This window comes from Armigeres subalbatus, chromosome 2 (assembly GCF_024139115.2).
Source record: "Armigeres subalbatus isolate Guangzhou_Male chromosome 2, GZ_Asu_2, whole genome shotgun sequence".
Classification (NCBI taxonomy): Eukaryota; Metazoa; Arthropoda; class Insecta; order Diptera; family Culicidae; genus Armigeres; species Armigeres subalbatus.
Window position 1 is genome coordinate 212,719,777 of NC_085140.1, and position 15,355 is coordinate 212,735,131.

A 15,355-nucleotide genomic window follows, 5' to 3' on the forward strand; every position below is an offset into this window, starting at 1 on the left:
GTAAAGGCTACATTTATTACCTTTTTACGCGAGAAAGGCACCATCACCGCTAGGTGAATTTTATCTGTTTTTTTTTTCATTGTTTAATGCTTGACGAAATCGAGGTGGTAGAAGAATTTGTGTACTTGGGCTCACTGGTGACTGCCGAAAATGATACCAGCAGAGAAATTCGGAGATGCATAGTGGCTGGAAATCGTACGTACTTTGGACTCCGCAAGACGCTCCGATCGAATAGAGTTCGCCGCCGTACCAAACTGACAATCTACAAAACGCTCATTAGACCGGTAGTCATCTACGGACACGAGACCTGGACGATGCTCGTGGAGGACCAACGCGCACTTGGAGATTTCGAAAGGAAAGTGCTGCGTACCATCTATGGTGGGGTGCAGATGGCGGACGGTACGTGGAGGAGGCGAATGAACCACGAGTTGCATGAGCTGCTTGGAGAACCATCCATCATTCACACCGCGAAAATCGGACGACTGCGGTGGGCCGGGCACGCAGCCAGAATGTCGGACAGTAACCCGGTGAAAATGGTTCTCGACAACGATCCGACGGGCACAAGAAGGCGAGGTGCACAGCGGGCAAGGTGGATCGATCAGGTGGAAGATGACTTGCGGACCCTCCGTAGACTGCGTGGTTGGCGACGTGTAGCCATGGACCGAGCCGAATGGAGAAGACTCTTATATACCGCACAGGCCACTTCGGCCTTAGTCTGAATACATAAATAATAATAATGCATAATATTGTTCGTCTCACTTTCGTATGGTGGGTGAAACATGACACAGATCGGAAAAAATGAGTGAAACAAAAAAAAACAAAACAAATTGATGTAGGTAGTAACAAATCAATTTTTACCTTGGGTCCGCTAAGCTTGTCAGCGTTCATCTTCGATAGCAACTCCGCGCAACTTTCTCGGATCTGAGGATTGTTTGAATTGCTAAATAGATCTAGCAAATATATAACAGCCCCTTTCGAGTGCCCCTCTTTGATCATCTTGGGAACGTTCAGTAGACCGGATAGCGTCTCCAACACTTTCAGTTGCATGTCGCGTAGATCCTTATCCTTCAAGGCAATCAAATAAAGGCCAAATATTTCGCAGGCCGAGATCTCAGTTACGCATTCCTTATTTCGGGACACCAGACACACGATTTCTAGCGCCAGCGTTTTGAGTATTTTGTCACGATCACACAAACTGGACGAGAGGAACCCGAACAACATTTCAAAGTGCCCAATGCACTGCATTTCCACATTAGTGTTCGACTTTATGACCGAGATGAGGGCTTTCATGGCCATCACTATGTGATTGATCGCATTTGGGTTCGATGCAAAATCGTACGTTTTTGATGCATTCTCCGAGGACATCGATCCCGCAGTATTCAGCTGATTTCGTTGTCTTGCGCGACTGTACTCACTCAGTACGGTGCTGATGTCCTGTTGCTTCTGCTGGGGACCACCTGTATTTGTATTATTGTTGATGATATTACTGTTCACTGGATTGCTCTTGGTTGGAACGAGAGGTTTCCATGTTTTAGTGGGAATGAGAATACCTTGACTGTTGACGTTGTTACCACCTGGGGGAGGTGGTAGTGGTTTGACAGTTTTGGCGGTTAGATGGTTGTAAGCCTGTTTGAGGAACTCCAGCAGATCTATGACGAACGATTTGGGATTAGTAATAGGGAACGTAGGCATTTCGTTGTAGATACGGATAAAGATGCCCCCAATCTTCAGCTCGTCCCTGAAATGGATAATGTAATATGTTTTAAATGTAGGCTTCAAAACCATGTAGATAAGGGTGCAAGGTACATATTCAAAAAAAAACTGCAATGCTAAAACAAATGAAAGAAACATAAAAGTATTCGTATTAACTAATCACATTACCCAACTCATTCTTTAGAAAAATAATTAATGTGTTTACAACAAAATAAACGCAAAAATAGTTATGAAAAAATGTCTGTTATTATATTCATACCTGTGCGCATCGAAAGAGAACGCATTTACAAGTTCATGGATATCGGCTACGTCTTCGTACTGCTCTTTAGATGCGTTGGTACGTTGATACTCCAGGAAATCCAACAGTTGTGCCCTCGTTCCATTGTCCCAGATTAGATACGGATTTCGGGTGTTGGAATTCAGAAGCTTCAAAACTTCCGTTTCTTTATCGGAAACCATCCTGTTCGCCACGTAGGTTGTCAACAGTTGATCAAGCATTTTCTTGACCACCGCGTTCGCTGGAGCAGCCGCCTGTATTTTGTATTTCTTATTGCTCAACCCCTTCTCGCATTCCGACTGTTCTGCAACCGAAGATTCTACTGGCTGAGATTCCGGCTTGTCTTGCAACGTGCGATCGATAATAGCGGCCGTTTGAATTAAACTAGAATTGTTTTGTATGAGATTGGACGCGTTTTGGGAGTAAGTTTGTGATTGGGTTAGAGAATTGCTTCTGATTGCTACTTGTTGCTGAGGTGAGTCACTCCGTGAGGTGGGATTTGATTTAGGTGCAGATTTCACAACAGCATTTTTGGGATCATCCAAAAGTGTCATTTGGTACCCGGCAAGAGCTACACAGGCCAAAAGGGATAATTTCGCTAGATTGTTCGAAACTTGTTGATTGTTCGACTGCTCTTCTGTGGACACACCACTCTCGTCTAATGTATAATCGTAATCAAACATGAAGATCATCAAAGACCATAATACGCCGTTCCGTACGAGATTACACTGAAGATCATAGTTGTTGGCAGCCAGACTTGTCACGAGGCTTACAGAAAGTGAATGCTTGAAGTAGACCACACGGCAAACGTCCACAATCAATTGTGGCAACTCTAGAATCTTCTTTCGGCAGTTCTCAAAACTACATGCCACTTCGAAGCAGCGCGTGATGTTCGATATGACTTCATAGTGAAGAGAGTCTCGCAGTGAGTCGACTCCCATGATCGAAACACACCGAGAATATGCTTCTAAAAGAGCTTCTATGCCCTCCTCTCGTCGAAGTTCTTCCGCATTTAACGCAGAGCAGTGCACCGTGTGATAACACAGCTCGGACGCAGCGCTAAGTAGTGGGACTGTTTTGGAGAACAGCTGTTCATCCTTGGTTTCCAAACGAATAGTTTTGATAAGCTGAGGATAGCCGGCGTATTTGTATGGCCGCAGCACGTCCGCATACCGATCGAACAGAATACTTTGTGTCCGCAGGATCAACACAATGTTGCCCGGATTGGGACCATCTGTATTGCCTCGTCGCGAGCACAGGAATTCATAGGCACGATTGACGCGTTCAAATTTTTCCTAAAAACAATGGAATAAAACAGATTTTATCGATTTTAAATTACTTAGGTGATGAACTTTTCATGTATGTAAAGAAAAAATAAAATGAAGACATTTTTTTTAATTACTGGGGTAAACAGTTGAAATATTTGTACCCTGGGATCTATTGTATAAGGAGGCAACCACTTCTTTCGGTAGGGTTTGAAGCCAAGGCCACAGTACGTTAGACAGCTGCTTACCCTACATCTCCTATGAAGCAATATGTGTCTACTAACAGATACTTACCCTTCCTTTCGGATTCTTATCCGGATGGTATATCTGAGCCAATCGGTAATAACTTTTTCGTACAACTGACTCGTCGGGTTGCGGAAACTTTACCAAATCAATCCCCAGGTCTTCGTAGGCCTGTGTAACGGTCATCTGAGAGGGTTTCTTTTCCACCTCCTTTCGCCACGCATCCAAGGTGTGCTTCAACAATTGAACCTGCAAATGCAGTTTGTTTATAAGTTATAAGTTGTTTAAATAATGGCAATAAGTTGTTCGTACCGGATCAGGAATAGGCCAATTGGGAAATTTGCGAATGTCACATAGATGTCGCAAATAAAATATGTGACAAAACAGTTCGTTCTCCAACTGTGGATAGCTGATGACTGGAATCGCCAGGTACGGGTACCGAGCCATGGTGTGACCTTTCAGTTTCGGTGTAAAATCGGCAATATGAGCAGAAATCTTTTCAATTAGCATTCGCCGCATTTCCGAGCTCCAGATTACTTCCGGCGTGTCAAACTCCCCAAGGAAGGTTTCGGCAAATTTCTCGGAGCTGTGATTCTCTAAAAAGCACACCATTGCTTCCGGTAACAGTTGTCCGAGAATACTACGATGCATGATGCCGGATTGAGAAGTGGTTTCTTCGCTGCGAAAGGCTTGTTTCATGTGAGTCATCTTGAGGAATTTAGCAATGGGAAGTATATTGCTACCCGTATACATAAGCATGAAATAGAATACTCCAGTTAGATACACTTTGGACATTTCCGGATTGTCATCCATTATCTGACACAACAGCGTCGCAACTCGTTCCAGCAAACCTGGATCATGCGTCAAACAAACTTGCACAATATGGGGCAAGCAGATAAATTCGGACAGTTTGCGAGACAATCGAGGACCCGGAATGAGCACTGCTTCCCCATCCCTTGCTCGACTTGGAAAGAAACTCGTGCATTTGATTAGAATATCCAGAACATGCTGTGCAAGTTCCGTCTCGTTGAAAAGCGGTGAGCCTTTGGCCATCAAACACCACTTGAGTTGGGGTATCTGCTGTAGAGAACGCCATCCATCCATTCCAACGGCCCAGCAGCGTGTTCTGGGCGTGAGGACCCCTTTGTTCCAAAGATCTTTCAGTTCGGAGAAAGTGACTGGGCCACAACGTTCCGGTTTTTCATTCTCACGCTCCACGTTGTAGTACCAATCTTTTTCCTCGTGCATCTTCATGTTCGGACCTGCCTCGATTACGTTGGTTTTGGTGTTTGGCATTGCACGTCCCGTGTGCAAATGTGCGAGCGTAACCAGGTCCACCAAGCAATTGACATGATCCACCAATGGACGGCAGTTGGATTTATGGAGAACTAGGTTCTTTATCAGAATTATTAAAGCATCTCGTAGTGCTGGCGATAGACACTGAAAGATATCCAAACAGAAAAAAGTAATACATATAATTGTGAGTAAGACAGAGAAAGATTCAGCTAAAGTTTAACAGACTGCACTTATAAGGCTTAAAAACAGTTGGAAACCCGAGCAGGGACCGCTATCAAAATATGATAAAAATCGAGTTTTTTTTTAAATCATATCAATCAAAAGTAACACCAATACCATATGTTGATATCGTTTTGATAATAAGGAATAATTATAGTTGTATTCAATGGAACGTTAAGCTTTTAAAACCATATAACTTAAATAAAATATTCATCCATTTAGTTTGTCACGATTTAAGTCGCGAATAGTTTAGATTCTTTTTACAAAACTAAAAACTAAATGATTCGATATCAAATTTTGAAAAAAAAAAAGTTTGTTTTTATTTTAATATCATCTTAAATAAATTTATTCTAGCTATAAACTGAATTAGATATTTTTTGCTCTTTTTATTTAGAAAATTTTTAGGCATTTAGAAAATAACTAAATGATCAGTTTTGTATTCAGTTGGCAAGTCGGACGCGTTTCTTTCACTTTCCCTCGCCTTCTAATTTGTGAAAAATGGGTGGTGTGCGCAAAAACACATTGGTCATGGATTTTAGTGTACTCCCAGTTCGTCCCGATACTGTGAAAGTAAAGCAATTTCTGGTGACCGAGATCAATCTTAAGTATTTAGATGTGAAGAGCATACAGTTGCATAATACTCGCAACTACTGTGTGCTTATCAAAATACTGCCAATAAATGCAAAACAGTCTCATGTAGATAGGAAATCAAGCAAACATGGGACTGTTATGATTTTATGGGCAGAATACATTCACATGAAATTGTAACGCGCTACCAAACGAAGCACAATTTGAAGCACACAATGCATTGTGTAAATAGCAGGGGACTGAAGAGAAGGCTAATACGCCTACCCACCATTCATTCAATATGGCGTACTATGCTTTTGCTTTCATTTCGTTTAATTCACGATAACAAAACTTCGGAAGTATCGACGAGTTATTTTTTGGCATAAAGAAGCCATACAAACACAAAAGGCTCGATGTACCTCAACTAATTGCAAGTTTTCGCCAGTCGAAGTTAATTGCCGATAATTAGCACTAACTGCGTACGAACCAATCACCCAAAATGAGCGCTGAATTCGGGTATACTACCCAGAAACTGGGTACCAAAAACAGAAGTACCAAAAACGATGTTGGGTAGAGTGCCATTGTACCGCGGATGACAGGCGTTTCACCCTCCTGGTAAATAGTGAGTTTCGTATTCCTGTCTATGTCGACTGCGAGGCGGTGATGATTCGGGTGCATGATCTCTCTCCATCAGTACATCACTCCACAATAGCTGCTTTCATGCTGAAATTTGGCGAAGTGATTTCAATCAGGAATAAAATGAGGAAGCACTATTTTCCAGGAACACCTAACGGAGTTCGGGTGCTGAGAATGAATTTCCTCAGGCATATTCCATCATTTGTCACCCAAATCAGCCCAAATCTTGCCTGCAATGTGGCGAGGCGGCCCATCGGGGAACAAAACCCAAGTAACATTTTAAGTTTTATTCCGCTCTAAGAATGGTTTTCAAGATCAATTTATAAGATCTAACAATAAAACCGAGTAATACACGGCAACCTTCTGATGACCACTATAAGAGTAAGATATTGCCAAGTGGCCCTCTCCAGATAACCACTATAAACCTTTTATAAGAGCATTTAGAAACCCTTTTTAAACCACCCGCAAAAAAGGGAATTTGGCTGCGGCAGCTGTCAAAATGTTGCTTTAAAAAAAGAGAAACAAATCTTTGCAGAAAAATAATAACAAAATGGATTGTTGATGAAAATTATGATGATGACAACAAAATAATATTTTATTTCAGGTTGTTTTTTCGATTCAGTACCATTGAAAAGGAGTGCGCTTCCGATTTTATGGTCAAATGCTGTGAAAAAAATAAGGTTGAACACCACGCGCCGGCCATATAACGTAGTTCAGGGAAATAAATCGAAAATATTGATAACCACAACATCTAGGATATCCACTAAATCGATTAGTATTTTTGCCAAAACTATTAATTAATAAAATTATTTATCGGTAAAAGTATGATAAGCGGTAAAAATTTCGATAAATCATGCATTTCAGTGATATATTTCACTGACTGCGAAATGTTTTTCCGTTTTCAATATGGCCATCATGGAATTTGATCAGAAAATTTTTGCTTTTATAAAACACCGTCATAAACTCTTCCCAATACAAACATTCTTATGGGGGTAATTCATTTGACCACATTATGACCAAAAATTGTAGCTTTATTCGAGCATTGAAAATTGGATTTATTACGCTCTTCATCACTACCATAGATCTGTTCATATGGTCAATAGGCATTTGACGTTTGAAGCTTTTTTCAGCAGATTTATGGAAGGTTTATTGATAGCAATAAGAGCGCCAATAAAACTGAGCAATCAGCTTGGTGATTGCTGTCATAAGTCCGCAATAAGAATTAGATAAATCCAAGAAGCACGGAAATTGTTACTTGGGAATACAAGGACACTTCCACATTAGTTCAAGATAAGACCACATCAGCAGCTTCATCTACATGCAAGCCAACTGATGAATTATTTTCTCAAGCTGATGTCCCTTCTGTGAACGTCGAACTGCAAACAACATCGCCACAAAACGAATCTACGATTGAAGATAAACGAAAAGAGAACGAAGACGAATGGACTGACGTTGACAAGAACACATCGAGCTCATCTGCCGACTACAATGAGGTTACACACAAGAGGCGGGGGGCAGCAGGGACCATGTCCAAGGGCTTGACGACCCCTCCCCAGCCGTCTGTGAGTCAGGGGGTTCTGCCTAGGAGGTGGTGGGGTTAACAGGGGGCGCTGTTAATTCCCTCCCAAAAACCACATATCCGCAAGCAAACCTTATCAAGCGACCGTGTGCCGCTTAAAGCATACAAGCCCCTAACCCCGAATCCCAAGGTGTCAGGCGACCCGTGCCGAAGGGATGAATGGCCTGGGGGTGAAACAATTAGCCAGGTCGTTAACGGAGCCTGTGGAGGTTCCACAGAGTGAGGGCTGCTTCGGCGGCAAGCGGGTGGCAGTGGGTGGTACCCACACACCCCCAAGTGGTGCACATGTGGTGCAAGCGAACGGGAGATGGGGGTATTACTCGTAATACCCCCACAGAATGAGGGACCGAGTGTATGGGTGAGCACACAAGTAAGTCTCGCATGGTACGCATGGTCGGTAGTGTTAGAATGACTGAAGTCTGGCGAGGCCTGGCAGGAGTGTCGGGGGGCAGATACCTCTGCGGCACCTCAGAAGTAGGGGACACGAAAGTCTCGCTGCGTCTGGCAGGAGTGTCGGGGGGTTGATGCTTCTGCGGCACCTCAGAAATCGGAGACATGTAAGGTAGTGGTGTGACCCCGTCCCAGGATGGGGAGACCACCACATTGGCTGAGGACTACCTGGGCTTCGAAACGTCAATGGGTGGGTGCTACCGGCATAGTACCTTAGGGAGTCCTATTGACAGTGTCAAAGCCCGGGTAGGTGAGTGTTAGGCACGCTTGACGTGCCGGGTGTTCCACGCCCAAACGATGCACAGGAGGTGCACAGAGTGGATAAAAATGGGAGATGGGGGTATTACAACCCCACTGAGTGAGTGACTGAATGTCAAAGAGAGTGGTGCACAAGTGGTGCAAGCGATTGGGACTGAATGTATGAGCGAGCACACAAGTTAGACTCGCATGGTACGTATGGTCAGAGCGGCTGCTTAGGTAGTAGTGTGATCCGGCTGTCAGGGACGGAATGAGTGAAGTCTCGCTAGGCCTGGCAGGAGTGTCGGGGGGCAGATACCTCTGCGGCACCTCAGAAGTAGGGGACACGAAAGTCTCGCTATGACTGGTAGGAGTGTCGGGGGTTGATGCCTCTGCGGCACCTCAGAAATAGGAGACATGAAAGGGTCTGCCTCGTAGCTGAGGTAGGAGCGGCATAGGAGCCACCAACCTAGGGTCGCCTTCGGCTTGGTAGACAAGTGGTGCCACCCTGTTGCAGGACAGGGTGAACACCACACTGAGTGAGGACTGTCTATGTTGTGAGATGGCGGCATGGGGTACCCCTGCAGGGTACTTATAAATTGGTCCTTGCAGTCATTCAAGCGGCATAGGCAGGTGAGTGTTGGGGCACATGTGGTGCCAGTGTGTCTTGTGCAAATGTGTTGCATGGGGAGTGTCGAAGAGTTGAGGCGCATACGTGCACTTGTGTACGTCATGGAGGGGGCGCAATGCCCAATAGTCATCCCCCGAAGTATTGCTTAATTGCGGGCCGGGGGAATGACTGGAGAGGAAGGAGTTGGTTTTAGTGGGTCGGGAGTGGTGATCCCATCCCCACACTACCTGGGTTCGCCTCCCCAGGTGTCTGTTTGCAGATTTCCATTACCTTCGTTAAAAAAAAAAAAAAAAAAAAAAAAACACACAAGAGGCGGCATTGAAAGCGGAAGGAAGAAAATGAAACCAAAAAAATATGCGATGATCAGTGTTCTCCAAGAACGGGTCACAACGACAGGGTTGTTATTGTTGCACAGAATGAAAGGTTTATAGTAAAGAAAAATAAAAGCGGGACGGGTTACACCAGACATTGGTCAAGTTTTTGGCTCTGTAAAGCTGAGCCTTTCAATAAATGATTTAAACAAATAACTAAATGATAACAACTTCAATTTTATTGGTATATCGGCAGGGCCGGATGTAGGGGGGTCCGGGGGGGCCGTGGCCCCGGGCCCCCACAAATTTTATGTACTAAAACCAACGTTTTTTGTACATTTTGGGGCCCCCACAAACTGAAGCGGGCTTGGTAGTCATATGGCTACTGCTTCTGCCTCATACGCAGGAGGTCGTGGGTTCAATCCCAGGTCCGTTCCATTCTCCTACTTTGTATCTTTCTCTTTATTTCTCATGTTCTAGCAATCGCTAGAACTGGAAATGGACTTCCATACCGTTTCCATTACTATTCCTATACCTTCAATTTGAGTATTCTAACAGTCTGCTAGAATTGGAAATGAACTTATAGAGCTCGTTTCCTACATCCAATTAGAAATTCCATCAGTTACCTCCTCCTATCTATCACATTGGCAGCTCGTTAACCAAGACGGACCTCTGCCTCTCCAACCTAACCCAGAAATTCCAACAAATTCCGCATGAACTCGTGGCAAGTGCAGAGGTATATTCGGCTTGCAGTGGGCGAGTGATTGCATCATCATTTCCTCCCCCTTCCCTACATTGACTTGCATTCTGACGTGGCAGGCGCCAGTATGACCTAACAAATGAGATCACCAGCACTTGTACATTGAAGATGTGTGCTAGTCCCAAGCAAACATCTGTTGGTTCCCTGTGCAAGAACAGCTGATCTGGTCATAATGGAGTAGCAACTACGAGCAGTCAATCAAGCTCAAGCAAGCTCAAGCTCATTTTGGGGCCCCCACAAACTGTCGGCCCCGGGGCCCCCTTCCGGCTTAACCCGTCCCTGTATATCGGTCTAAGTTTTCTTTTGTTTTCAGTGATATCAAGAAATGTTATCACTTTGTTATTTTGCAACCAAAATTCAGTTCTCATTTTTTGAGAGAACTGGAGAATCAAAAAGATGATTCTATACACCGGCCAATTCCACATTATTGTAAATTATTCATCAATATCCGAACAACAACAAAAAAGGCTTGTTCGATGTGAAATTTCCTAGAGAATCGAATGGAGGTGGTTTGATAAACCTCACGACACGAAAAAACAAGAAATCGCCTATTTTACTCCATTTTACATTTTTCTTAAAATATTTCTTGTCAATATCTTTCCTTGGAGCGCAATAAGATACACAAAATTGAGTTTATATTATGTAAAAATTTTCGTAGAATCAAGGGAAAAAGGTTTCATGAACCGCACGACTGAAGGTATTATTTAGTTTACACCAACTTCCTTCATAATTGTAAGTTATTCATCAATATCTTATCTCTGATCTCCTGAAAATCGAAAAATTAAATTCTTGTTTGTACAGTTTCCAAAAAAAAAATCAACTGAGGGTGTTTTCATAAACCACACGACAAAAAAAAAGAGATTTGTGCTATTTTACCCCATTTTTGGCTTATTTTTTAGAAATATATGTCAATATCTTTACTAAAAGTGCGCCAAGATAAAGGAAATTGGAATCATCTTATTCTTTTGTAGAGTCAATGTAAAATAATGTTATGCACCGCACGACACTGAGAATGGAGACATACCTTAGTTGACCCCAAATTGCCCATATTTTTGAAAGTTATTCATCAACATTTCAACCCGGGGCCCCAAAAATTGACAAAGTAAAGCTAATTTAATGTAAAATAAAATCCACGTTTATTTGCTTTGTTAAAGCGTTCGTCCTGATTCTGTGACAGCTGAGTAACATATAGGTACCTATTAAAAAGTGTTTTTTATTGGTTATCAAACCTATGATGAGCATTAGAACGAAAAATCACGCTTAGGATCAGGACGTAACAGCGGTACCCCGTTTGGTATAATGGACATTTGGCATAAAGCCCGTTTGGCATAATGGCCATTTGACATAGTTTGTGTGCGGTGTCAAATTGAAGGCCGTTAGCATAACGTTTGGCATAATGGCCATTTGGCATAATTTATACTGCCGTTAACCGCAAGTCGAGCAGATCTGTACTGCCGTGAATCGCATTTTTGTCCCATATGAATAGGGAACCCAGCAAAGATGGGACAGATATGCGATTCACGATAGTGTATATGGCGTCTATATACAGATGTGCTCGACTTACGGTTAGCGGTAGTATATGTGGTGTCAAATTGAGACCGTTTGACATAATGGTAATTAGACATAATTCATATTTTATTTCATAACTCATATTTTTTTCATTCTTTTATCGTTATTCGTTATCTATTAAGAGCGTATTCTGCCAACCTTGACCGTGATTGTTGCTTCTGGAGCAAAATGCAATTATCATTCATCATCAAACTTCTGAAATTCGCTGAATTGATGAGAAGAAAATATCGAGAGAAATCGATCAATGCAGTTACGCCTCTATGATCCTAAGCGCGAGAAAATACATGCCGTAACCATGTGCAAATTATTGTGAAGTGCAATGAAGTATTTGAAAATCATTTTCCTTTCGAAAAAAAAATCACTCTAAACTTACTCGATCTAACATCTGTAGAATGTACGGCATATCGCTAAAATAGCCTATTTCCTCGTAATACCTTTTGTAAACTTTGGCTAGCGCTTGCAGCGATGTGACCGTAAGCTGATCGTCATTCAGTCTATTTCGACACAACACCCTTCGATAGAGCGCATTGAACAGCTCGATGCTAAAATAGATCATAAGGCTTTATTTACTTAGAACATCTGAGCATCAGTTCGTAATACTCACGGATTTTTCACCAAATTCTGTGGCCAATCATCTCGCTCCAACAGCAACCGGATATAGTAATCACCGATTTTGATCTCGTCAGCCAAACATTGATAATGAACCTCGAATTCTTCGTAATTCCAAGCGACAAGCATACTGCCGGCCAGATCCTTGTCCGCATTGAATTGGCGGATCTCATTTTCCAGCGATGCTCGCAGCTCCTCTCGAGTTTTATGATTCCAAATCAGATTGGGCATCGCGTGATCTTTGTTGAACTGATAGAAGAACAATGGCAAGTTTACCACCTCATCGCCGACTTTTTTCTTCTGTCGTCGGTTCCGCAGTACGATCGGGCGATTTTTCATAGTTTGCTGAACTTTTTCCTGTCGATCCATCAAATTTAGACCCCAATGTTTGATACCTTCCAGATGTTTTTCAATGAGATAATTCAGTCGCTTGTTTCTACTGGAATGCTGCACTGCTAGTTTAAGGTTATCGCGAAAATTTAATTTATCTTCTTCAGTATCTTCCTTTGGTACGGGATCTTCGCTTTCCATAAACGAAAGCAATCCTGCAGGCTGTAATAAAATATATATTTAGTTTTAAATACAATACAGAAATACTCAAGAATTCTACAGAACGGGCAATAGTCAAGTAGTTCTTCTGAATTAGCATATCACTGACACATTATGAAATTTGAAGATTTTTAGGAAATAGGGGAACAGATGGCTTTGGCAGGTTTTGTTCTATTGTTGTCAGGGGATTTTTTGTGAACCAAATTTTATGAAATTGGCCACAATATTCTTTAATATGCAAAGAATGTTTAGGCCAAATTTGAGCATAATCAGTCATGAAAAACCCCCCTATATTTCAAAATTCATGGATTACGGACAACCCCTAATATTAAGCCGTTCTATAGAATTTAACGCCGCAAAAGCAGTTCAACTTACAAACACTCTTTTGAGCAAACACATCGCATCCTTGTGATCTGTTATCCACAAACCCACCAAGTGCCTCGACAACTGCCGATGTGTTACCATCGTAGAGTCATGTGCCGGAGTGTACAATGCTACCAGCAGATGATGGCATAAAGCAGCCTCATCTAATGCGAGAGTTTGCATTTGGTTTGATATTGCCGTATCACCTTCCTCGATCAGCGCTCTCATCACCAGCCCACTTCCCTTAACGATAGCAAGTGACGGATGCTGGAATAACTTGTACAGCGTACGCCCTCGTGTTGCCACCATTTCTAGCAACATATCGAATTGTTTTCCATCTGTTGTCTCGCTGTAGGGTACACACAGTGCGAAAGTAAGAAAGTCCAACATGGCCGATAGTACGAGCGCTCCTGATCCTAAGTTGACATGCTTCGTCCACATATCAAGCAATTGTTCCAGAAAACTTTTCGAATGCAGTAAAGATGATTTGTTCAGTTGCTCTTGCTTTAGATCGTATTCCGCATGCATCGGGTGCATGAGCGCATTTATCATGTCGATAGCAGCATAAGTCACAGCAAGATTATTTCTTTTAAGGGCGTGGACAACACGCAGTCCAATGGATTCGCGAAACCCTTGCTGGTTAGTGAACGCAGCAAAGCCCACTTTACTGGCCAACAATCGGCGGAGAACATGAAACGAAGCTTCCAGCTCAATATTGTTTAGCTGGTTCATATCTTCCTTTGGTCCCCCGCCAATTAATGCTTGCAGTGCTGCAGTTATCATGCGTTCCTTATTTTCTGAAAATAAACTCTGAACAAAAAGCAGTTATCAAACGTTTTTTACTTTCTAAAACAAATAACTCATTGAATTAGCTAAAAATGCCCACAACACTTACATCCTGAGTTACACTGTAATTGAGTCCACTGTATGGAATGTTTGCGTTGAATCGTTCCAACACGTCGAACCTTTTCACTGGATACTGATAGCAGCTGATGATGTAGCGCAATAAATTCGCCTCGGTTTCTTCGTCAACGCATGCCGTCAGAGGACCAACTCGTTTGCCACGTGGAGTTTTCGATATACGCACGTGCACGTCTTGATTCCCACATGAACGAACCGCATCCAGGAGTGTGGCCAACAATGAATCCCTGGATAAGAAGGCGGTTAAACTACAGTTTCTATATTAAAGCACCAAAATTGAACTTACCGATCATTGGTCAAATAGGATCTCGTCAGACCATTCTTATACTCAATGGAGAATTTTTGAATATTATCATCGCAGCGTATTAGTGCGAATATGTCTTCTAACGGGCGTAGAGTACACACACTGTAGGTTTGAGGATCTCGCTCCAAGATGGTTGTGTCCGTCAAGCACAATATCCGTCGCATGGGCTCTGAATGACGTGGAGTGATTTTCTGAACGATAAACTCCGACAACGAAGTTTGGTGTTGATCACCACTGAACGCGCCGAATCTTTCCCGTTCGAATTGATCCAAAGTGATTTGATTCTTCGAAACCTTAACGTCAACACCCACGTACTGCTGCGCATTATTGACCAACATCTGCACCACATCGATATGGTTGGCAACCCGGAACAAGTGCAATCGCTTGTGCCCACCATAGGCGATGACAATACCATCCTTGTAGTCCTGGATGCCCACAATGTTATCGATATCTTTGTAGTTGTAGCTGGCAAGCACCGTGTTGGTAGTGGGATCAAGTTGGTCTAGCGAACTAGGAGTGACTTCCAACACAGCCGGCAGTGTAGTGCCCGACCAATGATGTTTGAAGGCGTCAAATTTCTGAAACAATAGAGTAGAAAATAATATCACGGCTGGTAGTGATCGCTGCTCAAAATAGCGACTTTATTGATAGTGACCAACGTTGACGAAAAAAGAGACCAAATAGTGGCTTTTATTTGCAGAAAAGTGACCAAATAGTGACTTTTAGTCAATGTCAAGAGAAACTCATGACCTCAAAAATCAAGACAAAATCTTCATGATTGGAATCATCTATATAAGGGTGCCAATGAAAATCGACTTTTCGAACTAGTAGTGCTAAAAACTTTCATCTCCTCGAT

General features: G+C 42.7%; 1 protein-coding gene across 7 annotated transcripts in view; it reads right to left on the reverse strand.

Moving 5' to 3' along the window:
- LOC134211600 (dnaJ homolog subfamily C member 13) overlaps positions 1 to 15,355 on the reverse strand; it is a 48,206-nt gene that overhangs the window by 12,223 nt on the left and 20,628 nt on the right. For 6 of the 7 annotated variants that reach the window (XM_062688615.1, XM_062688617.1, XM_062688618.1 and 3 more), the window contains 9 exons: positions 14,482 to 15,077; positions 14,170 to 14,422; positions 13,287 to 14,084; positions 12,358 to 12,914; positions 12,127 to 12,295; positions 3,811 to 4,938; positions 3,550 to 3,747; positions 1,973 to 3,285; positions 859 to 1,738 (listed from right to left, as the gene is read on the reverse strand). In XM_062688615.1, the coding sequence (XP_062544599.1) occupies positions 859 to 1,738; positions 1,973 to 3,285; positions 3,550 to 3,747; positions 3,811 to 4,938; positions 12,127 to 12,295; positions 12,358 to 12,914; positions 13,287 to 14,084; positions 14,170 to 14,422; positions 14,482 to 15,077 (5,892 nt within the window). The remainder of the gene's footprint in view (positions 1 to 858; positions 1,739 to 1,972; positions 3,286 to 3,549; positions 3,748 to 3,810; positions 4,939 to 12,126; positions 12,296 to 12,357; positions 12,915 to 13,286; positions 14,085 to 14,169; positions 14,423 to 14,481; positions 15,078 to 15,355) is intronic. The other variant, XM_062688620.1, reaches the window with a different exon arrangement.